This window comes from Dendroctonus ponderosae, unplaced genomic scaffold, assembly GCF_020466585.1.
Source record: "Dendroctonus ponderosae isolate FM_Combo_2020 unplaced genomic scaffold, Dpon_F_20191213v2 Dpon_F_20191213_3, whole genome shotgun sequence".
Taxonomy (NCBI): Eukaryota; Metazoa; Arthropoda; class Insecta; order Coleoptera; family Curculionidae; genus Dendroctonus; species Dendroctonus ponderosae.
Window position 1 is genome coordinate 14475655 of NW_026018508.1, and position 9695 is coordinate 14485349.

General features: G+C 35.2%; 1 protein-coding gene across 2 annotated transcripts in view; it reads left to right on the forward strand.

Moving 5' to 3' along the window:
- The first annotated feature begins 3071 nt into the window (after positions 1-3071).
- The window catches only part of LOC109537301 (glucose-6-phosphate 1-epimerase), an 11380-nt gene continuing 4756 nt past the window's right edge, over positions 3072-9695 (forward strand). The window contains exons 1-5 of one of the 2 annotated variants that reach the window (XM_019903937.2): positions 3073-3397; positions 3912-4110; positions 5044-5280; positions 7301-7483; positions 7534-7753. In XM_019903937.2, the coding sequence (XP_019759496.2) occupies positions 3237-3397; positions 3912-4110; positions 5044-5280; positions 7301-7483; positions 7534-7728 (975 nt within the window). In that variant the 5' untranslated portion in view covers positions 3073-3236 and the 3' untranslated portion in view covers positions 7729-7753. Of the gene's footprint in view, positions 3398-3911; positions 4111-5043; positions 5281-7300; positions 7484-7533; positions 7754-9695 lie in introns of those variants that run through there. The other variant, XM_048664664.1, reaches the window with a different exon arrangement.

The window sequence follows — 9695 nt, forward strand, 5'->3', positions numbered from 1 at the left end:
AAAAAAAATACATCAATTCGATGGCATTCTGAAGCAGGAATCAGTTTTAATTGAAAAACTTTTAACGTCCATTTGCAAAGCAAACCCGGAAATAGATTGTATGCAGACAACTAGTTTAAAAAGAAAGTCGTGCCTTCTTCCGGTACGGTAAGATTAATGGAAGCCATTTACATGTTTTTGTCAACTCGCGCTGTTTTGCTCTCGCCAACCGAAACTTCTGTTCAGTCTTTATATTTCCCTTTTGGAAAATAACTTTGCTCTTTATTGCTTATATCCTAAAAGAGTTTTGACTCGAAACGCTGTTGCGGTTAGCGGCAGATAAATTCTGAATTAATGAGACAGATTGAATAATGCCTGGCTTCACCCCATCCACTATAGACTAGGGATGTGATTTAAGCATGAAAAAATACGACGCGCCTTTAATAATTCAGTTGCACTGGATAAACACGGAAATATTAAATATTTTTATTACTTTTAGTCTCCTGAAAATCGGATACTTTACTCGGCAAAAGCAAATTAGAAAATAGAATGATAGAGGCTTATTTTTAGCAAATTCCATATTCAATATTCTGGAAGAGAAACTCATTTGAGGTCTTTCTTTATGGGGAAGTTTTATTCTTTATTTTAGTTTATACATGCAACAAAAGTTTCTCTTCTGAAACGAAAGATGAATCCAAAACGCGCAAATTTTCTGAGAATTGCCTGTTGATGCTGCAAATCAAACCTTTTACCACATATAAAACAGACTCTGCTTTTCGCACTTTGCATTCAAGAGCGACTATTTTACTTTGATATTTCCTGAGTAAAAAATGTAAACAACTTATTTGCCATAAAAATCACGATTATTAAAATAACAACTGATCTGACAAACCATTGAGAAACTTTAGAAGAAATTGCAAATTTCACTCCCTCTCAGGTCCCGTAGGAATACAACGAAACAGCAATAGTTGGAACTAATTCCCGTTCCATTTGCTTCAACTCCTCACCTCGATATAATCTGGAAACCTAGACGAACATAAAGAGAATCACGTTCTCAGGATGTCACAAGGAATAGCGAATGCCCCGATTTATGAGCGTGGAAGGTGGCCTGGATTGGGTTGCAGTTGTTCGGAGTATCGAGAAGAGAAATTATTTATTGCTCGCAATTTATGAACATTCTTGTCAGTGCACTACGTGTGGCTTTCCAGTGCTGAGTCAAACAATTTCATCGCAAAAACTCCGAATGGAATTTATTGCAGCTTCATAAAAAGGGATCGAAAACAACTTGTCCGAACCGTACGGAGTACGAATTGTAATTGCAGCAACTGCACGAACTTGAACCGTCTCGATCGCTCTGTCGCAACGTTTAGCAACGTTTGATGTTGCTGGAAATTCCCTCGGGCAATGTAACAAATAAAAATCGTCTCGTTTGAAAACAATATTTTCAGAGGAACTGGTGCATATTGCTGCCAACTTTCAAAGAAAATCGCTGGAGGCAGCCAGTAACTGTCGACAAAGAAGTTCCTGCTTGTATGAATCGAGGTGTCCCCAATATCGTGTTGTTATGAGACAAACTAATTGAAACCGAGTAAAACTCGGGAATGCGTCTTCGTCAGCTAATGCAAGCCATTCTGTTTGCAGCTTGTATTCTATTTGCTTTTAATCTGGAGTTTCAGTTGAAAGCGCAGCGGTCAACGCAACAAAACAAAGTCAATAGAAAAACAACAGGGATTTTACAATAAGAATGTATTTTTCTGCAACTGTTAGCTTTGGGAAAGTTTCTTTTCAATATTGGCCCTCGTTATTTATTTCTATTACGCGAGAATTGTTCAATGGTTTCAGACAATTTTCGTTAATCATCAGTTAGTTTCTACTGTGTCTTCCAAATAAAATAGTCACATTTCTAGATTTTGTCTTTACTGTCTTCTTGATATTGACCCCAATTTTCAAATGCAGATAAATTCCTCTTGCCAGTAGTTGAAGAAATACGATTAATCTTTGAACCATTTAACGCAAAAGATTTCAACACATTTTCGGCTATTTCCTTTTCATTATAGTGCGCCACTGGCCAACTTTTAACAGAAAATTCGATTCCCTCAATAATTTTAAAGTGTTCTGTCTCCTGTGTTTTTATTTGATTTTGCGTCCGGTTTCAAGTAAAACAATGGAGTTCGATTATCTGTAAAACTTTAAACTAGAAGCGCGCTGTGAAGCGCTCTTCGTATATTATTCATAATTGTGACTGATTAGGTTTGTGTTTATTGGCAAAAGAAGGCATGAGTCAAAAGACATTTGCAATGTTTAATAATAATCGTCTCTAATTTATTTTTCTTCTTTGTGGCCTCTTTAATTTGAGCATTCTGCTTCAAGATTTAGGCTTTTTGGAAATACTGAATTTTCTCTTGTTTGACCAAAAAGCGTCTTTTTTACGGGGTATTTCGGTGCCATATAAATCTATATCATTTATCTCACTGAAAAGTTAACAAAAGAAAAATAAAAAGCACAATTTTTCTGGCTCAACCGATAAAAATTTAAAATTTTGTCTTTCCCAAGACCCCAACATTTTATTGCAAAATTCCCTTAAAAGGTTCTGCATGTTTTGTCGTCGTTGCGTCGAAAATATTTATTGCTGTTCTAATAATTTTTTGTTAATTTTGTTTTCTTCTGAATTCCATCCTAAAAAGTTAATTCGTTTTTAAACAGATATTTGAAAATTATTTTAAATGTGCGGGAACTAAAAGTTGTTCAAATGAGTCTCGAGGAAGCAAATATCCAACGGAAAAAATACGATTTCTATTTACATTCGGCTGCCAGCTCATTAAATCTACCTTCATTTTAGAAGTTCTGATGCAGAAAAAAGTTGCAAAAAATACACAGGAATTTAAATTTTCTAAACGGATAATTTGTAAGCAACCTGGGAAAACGGAGCAAACACGGCGAGAGCGGCAACGCTGGTAGGTGGGACACACCCAGGACGGGAGTGGCAACATCGCGCCTACTTCATGGCTGTGATAGGAGACGGCGCGGCGGTACTTCCGGGCAACAACACAGGACATCCGTGGGGTTGCCAGGGGAGATGGATTATTATTGATTTATGACGGTGCATGGCGTTCTCTAAAATTATTGAATTTTGCATCGATCGTATTCTTCCTCAAATTTAACCCTAACAAATTATTTTATTGTTTTTTGCATTTCCTGTATAGGATATAATGTATTATTGAAGTTTGCCTAAACCGACTGGTGGATATTTGAGAAAAATGTCAAAAGTTACGAAAAATATTGTCGTTTTGGATAGAGGAAATTACACAACTTGTTCTGTGCATTTACATGGAGGAACTATCTTGTCCTATAGAGTTAAAAATAAGGAGATTCTTTACATGAGGAAGAAAACTGCTTTTAATCATTTTGCCCCAATCAGGTAAAAACTACAAGTTTCTATTTTAATATAATTTCTAGTACCGAATATTAATGTTTAATGCGAAATGAAAATCAACAAAAACATTTCGTGCTCAAAGCGCTTACTTAAGACACAAAAGCAAACATTATAAAATTCAAAATCTAATTTTATATCGCAAATTAGCTTAATTAAAGTTGAACCGTTCACCAAAACTACATAATGTAGTTTTGAAAAAGGATTATTTAAAACCCTGTTTAAACTAGCAAAGTTCGAACAAGTTATTTAATTTGCCCAAGTGACAAACGTATTCCAGCAAACTGAATTTAAATGAAAAACCCGAACAGTCAACAAAGTTAATTACTTGTTTGCAACACAAACAGTTTTGTTATTCCGAACGCCGATTAGTTTATTTTGGCCTGCTATAGATTGATTTTTCTCTAGCCAAAGTTGTTGGCTGCAACCAAAATGACCATCATATCCACACAAGTTATGCTGGCAAATTGCACTGATTTTTGCGCTAAATTATTTATTGTAGTGGAGGCATAAAGTTCACATTTCCATATTTTGGTGCGCAGTCTTATGGTCCAAAGCACGGGTTTGCGAGGTATGTTCCATGGAATCTGGAGCAGGGACCAACAGTGAGGAAAGATGGAAATGTAGAGGCAGTTTTCACGCTAGTGGAATCTGAATATACCAAAGCGATTTGGAATTATAAATTTAAAATCAGCGTTAGAGTGAGTATATTTTTATAAATTGGCTTAATGTTTTTTCATATAAACAGTTAATTTATTTGGAAAAGATGCTTGTTCCATTTCAATTTCCCAAGTCATGTTTTGAATAACCTCGCGTGCTGCGTATGTAATGCTTAAACATTTACTATTCCTTTGTTTTTTTTGTTGAATGCTAATCAGACTCGGATCAGATAGTTTGCTATGGATGCTTATAATATCGGCACAGCTTCGTACAATTCCAGACAATTTTCGGAGCCTGGAAACGACATTAAAGTACAAAAGGGAACAAACAATGATTGCGCGCCCCCCAAAAAGAGTAAAATTGATAGCTCGAAAACGTAAAATATAACAAAACACTTAACTTACAATGTTTTCCTAAGAATAAAATGAAATTGCATCACGTCGCCTTTCAATTTCCTTAGAAGAACACGCAAAACAAATTATGTATTTCCAGTTTTCTTCGTTCCTTATGCCGACAGATTGGAAGGATTGAATTTAGCAAAAGCATTCATGCGAATATCTCCAGAATAATGATCTGCATACTAAATGGTCTGTGTCTGTCTTCTATGTTCTTGCTTACAATCTATTCTATATTGTGGAAAATAGGAAAAACCGGGTTTTATATGGGTTTTTGACAAAGCTATTTAAAGGTTCTTTATGTAATGCAAACGGCGACCAAAGCGGTTTCAAAATTGTCAATGTGTATTGAATGTGTAGAACAGTTTTGAAATTTACCTACATTTTTAATGTGAAACAAATAGCAATCCAGGAAGAATACAGGGTGGCAATGGAAAATTTTCGCTTAAAAATAGGTAGTAGATAGATACACACACACTAGCATTGGAGTAAATATTGACTTAATTTGGTTGTTCGACCCTGTTTATTGTTTCCTTTAATCAAGTGCAAACTGGTTTAATTTCTGAGTTATTGTTTCAGTTGACGCTTTGCATTAGCGAACTGCGTGTGTCCGTTAAAGTAGCAAATACCAGCAAATATTTTCCATTCCGGTTCACGATTTTGAGGCATTCGATTTTTAAAGTGGAGGACGTTAGGAAGTGCGAGATTTATGGACTATCTGGCTGCAAATATGTGCGGTTAAACGAAAATATGACTACCACATTGGATCCTGAACCTGATATGGAAAAACTTGTTATTCGACGACCGTACTTGGATGTAAGTGTACGATCACAATCACAATCACAAAACACCAATAACAAAGAAAAAGTTATTTGGGAAAACTTTTTAAGAGCCCCAAAGACTCAGCAAACTATGCACACATCATTTAAAATAGTTCTTTTCACAAAACCTGTTTGTATAAATAGCTGTTCATAACCAAGCAATAAGCTATGCAAAGCTTAGGAGTGGAAGCTCTCTGATTTGTTCCTATGTTTGTGTGTATGTATGGAAGCAAACGGTTTCCGTATTTATTTAAAGAAGTTATAGTGATAATAGGATTAGCAAACTCGTGCACTTTCTCAGGCTTAGAACACAAGCACTTTAAAATACGATTGAATTTGGCAAATTTTAATTGAATTGAGAGTTTAAATTAGTTAAGTTAAGTCGGTTTTAGAGCTTAGAAATCTTGGCGTAATCGCGTAATATAAATTAGCAGCATCGGAGATTAAATGGGAATTGAGAGATGGTTTGCGATAATTTCAATTTTAGTGCCACAATAATCGCACAAAATCATTCACAAACTGCTATTCGATCAATTTTTAAAAAAAATATCCAACTCAAAGAAAATGTGTGATTTTTTCATGGGACGTTCTAAAACTTCTCGAGGTTTAAAGTCGGTTTTCAAAAAGTTTAAAATGTCTCAAACAGCTTCGAATTCTACATCATTTTCATCTCAAAGAAGCGAGAATTGCAACGAACTCAAAGCAAAGCGCGCTAAAAGATTTCGATCGACATTTTTGGTGCATTTAAAGCGGTTTTTAAGCATTTAAAATCTTTAACCAACGATTTCTTCCTTATGATAGACCCAGACACATGTATGCACATTCTGGAGCTTCTTGGCTCGGAAATTATTCATTAAGCTCAAAAAACACGCGTAAGAAATTTACATTTTTGACCGACATTTTCATGAGGGGTGAACGTTGATTTTTCAAAAAATTTAAAAACTCAAGGACGCGAGAAATTCGAGCTCATTTTAAAACACAGTAGAAACTTAAAATCGGAAATAATCGACATTTTCCACAAATTTAAAGCGTTTTTTGAACGTTTACGACGGACTTAATGCACGTTACGCGCAAAGTATTCATTAAGCTCGAAAAACGCGCATGTGAAATTTTGATTTTTGACCCAACATTTCATATGGTCGATTTTTTCAGAAAATATGAATTATTTCAAAATGCTTTGAATTCCACATCATTTTGAAGTAAAAAGAAGGGATAAATGCAACCAACACATGGGAAACACTCTGGAAGCTTCAGACGCGAAATAATCGGCATTTTAAGCATTTTTCTCATCTCTAATGTAATTTTTTTCGTCTTTTCTCATATTACTCGTCAAATACTTCTCTATAAACAATTATTTAAACTTACGTCTAACCTGAGTTGATAAATCCAGCTTACGTAATTTCGAAACTTTACCTTTAAAACCGTAAAGATTTTGTACCAAATAAAAAACAACAATTTTCAGGTAATTCAGTTTTGATAAAAAAAACGCACTCATTCTCTCATTCATTATTAAAAAATTGCAAACACTTTGTTGCTCGGTTTTATATTCAGAACAAATTCACTTCAATTCGTAGTAAAGAAGGCGATAAAATTCGTGCTTTTCAACATTCCTAAATATTGAGCCAAAATACCCAAATTAGCGGTATTATAGCTATAAGGCGTGAAACTTTATTCGAATTTAATGCACAAAGATTGAACGTTTTATGCAAAAGTTAAGCTTATTTAGTAAAATATTAATGCAAGATTTAAAAAATGTATACTTATGTAAGCTTTACAAATGTAATAAACTGCGAGGCTTTCGTAGATGGTGACTTTGTTACCATAAATTAATGTTTTAATGGAAAATGGGAAACTAAGGAGGTTTCAGTTGATACCAAATTAATGCTTCGTACTTAACAACTCCTTTTAATTCAACAATTTTAAAATTTTAAATGCGTCTTTTCTAAACATCAATTCCACCGTCTGCCCCAAAACACTCTCTATAAAATGGTACATAAAATGCCAAAGATTTGTAGTTATTTCTCGAAACTCCTTCCGAAATCGAATTGAGAAACATTGACGCCCATGGACTGAAATTACGACTAAAAACGACTGATGCAACCTCAACAGACGTTCTTATTTGCAACCCATGGGAAGGTAACAGTTTGAACAGCGAAGATCAAAACATTAGCGCTGATGAGTATTTGCACTGTCTGGGAGTGCGTGTTTTACTATTGGAAAACTTTTCCGTGCAAATTCCCTTTTGCAGGTGGGAAATGGTCATTTAAGTACCGATATTCGACTGGAGCCGATGCAAATGTGGCAAGCGCATCATATTATTGAAGTGGTGGATGACGAATATGAGAAGCGAATTGATGAGCTGGGCAGATTATTAGATAATCCTCTGCTTCTGTTTAAAGACACTTGCAAACTCACCGATGTATATTCTACGTCGCATAAATAAACGCAAGATTCGGATATGGATTTAAGGCAGTGTTTTCATTATATTTTTAATACCCGAATGGTTGCCCCAAAAAGAATAAAAAACCATCAACGCTGAAATTAAATGTATATCAGAGCGTTTCTTTTATCGATGAGTTCCTCGTTATTTGCGAAAAACTACCTAGCAACTCTGCGCGAAAAATAACAGGCATTTTAATTAAGTTTGCCTACAAGAAGTCATTTGCACTAAGAATTTATTCTTTTATAGTCGTAAAACTTTTAGTTTTATTGCTCAGTTTACGAGAGCAAAACGGGCAGACAGTTTGAGCCTTTCTAACAATGACGATAAAAATGATAGGCAGTAAGTTTTAATGCTTTCACCGGCGTTAAATAAATTAGATCAAATTCTTAAGGGAGTCAGTTCCATAAGGAAGTGACGTGCTTTTTAATCCGCGCTTGTAATTGTTTGGGGGACAGCAAAGGCTTATTGCGTTGTTGTCAGGAACTTGTTTACAGCCAGCCTTTAAGCCCCTGATCCAATAATGCCTGATTGAAACCAATTCTCTGGATCACCTCCATCTGTCCCATACGTTCGTCCAGGCTTTAAATTACTCGCTGACAACGCATAGTTGCGCACTTCTATTAAGTAATTTGATTTTGTGATTGTTGTTTCAACACGGCGCTATTCCTATTTAGTTTGGAAAAATCTCAAATTTTCGCCCTTTTTGTCTTCGTGCGTTTTGCTCGCGAGTTTTTGCTATTGGGCGTCAAATACATTAATCTATGGGGTTCTGCGGAAGAAGCAACAGCATTTCCATTAGTGACTTTATGATTCATTTTGAGGTAGACATTTTATGTAATTGCAAATTTTTCTCCCAGATATGTATTTTTACGTCACTATCGTTCTCGCTTTTAATTGGTATAAAAAATAATCGAAATGTACATTTATGCCGATATTGTAAGCAAACTGGTTAAAGTTTGCGATTTTTTTCAATTTAAAATCTTACAACATTTCCACAAATCAGACTATGAAGGCTTTCACGGCCGGTCAAATCACATAGAGAAATGTTTTTCGGGCTTTGCAGCCGTGGCCCATGGGAATTTCTTCCTAACGTTTCGTCCACAACTGCGGTGGACATTATCAAAGGCCTCATCGCTTTCGAGCGCGAAGTATTTGACGAGTAATATGAGAAAAGACGGAAAAAATTAGATAGAGATGAGAAAAATGCTTAAAATGCCGATTATTTCGCTTCTGAAGCTTCCAGAGTGTTTCCCATGTGTTGGTTGCATTTATAGCTTCTTTTACTTCAAAATGACGTGGAATTGAAAGCATTTTGAAAGAATTGATATTTTCTGGAAAAATCGGCCATATGAAATATTCGGTCAAAAATCAAAATTTCACACGCGCGTTTTTCGAGCTTAATGAATACTTTGCGCGTAACGTGCATTAAGTTCGTCGTAAACGTTCAAAAAACGCTTTAAATTTGTGAAAAATGTTGATTATTTCGGATTTTAAGTTTTCACTGTGCTTTAAAATGAGTTAGAATTTCTCGCGTCCTTGAGAGTTTGTAATTTTTTTGAAAAATCAACATTCACCCCTCATGAAAATGTCGGTCAAAAAAGTAAATTTCTCACGCGTGTTTTTTGAGCTTAATGAATAATTTCCGAGCCAAGAAGCTCCAGAATGTGCATACATTTGTTTGGATCTATCATAAGAAAGAAGTCGTTGGTTAAACATTTTAAACGCTTAAGAACCGCTTTAAATGCACCAAAAATGTCCATTATTTCAGATCGAAATCTTTTAGCGGGCTTTGCTTTGAGTTCGTTGCAATTCTCGCTTCTTTGAGATGAAAATGATGTAAAATTCAAAGCTGCTTGAGACATTTGAAACTTTTTGAAAAACGACTTTAAACTTCAAGAAGTTTTAGAACGTCCCAACTTCACGCTATTTTAACGCGCAAATTGTGTCTTAAATCTTCATCGCATTCT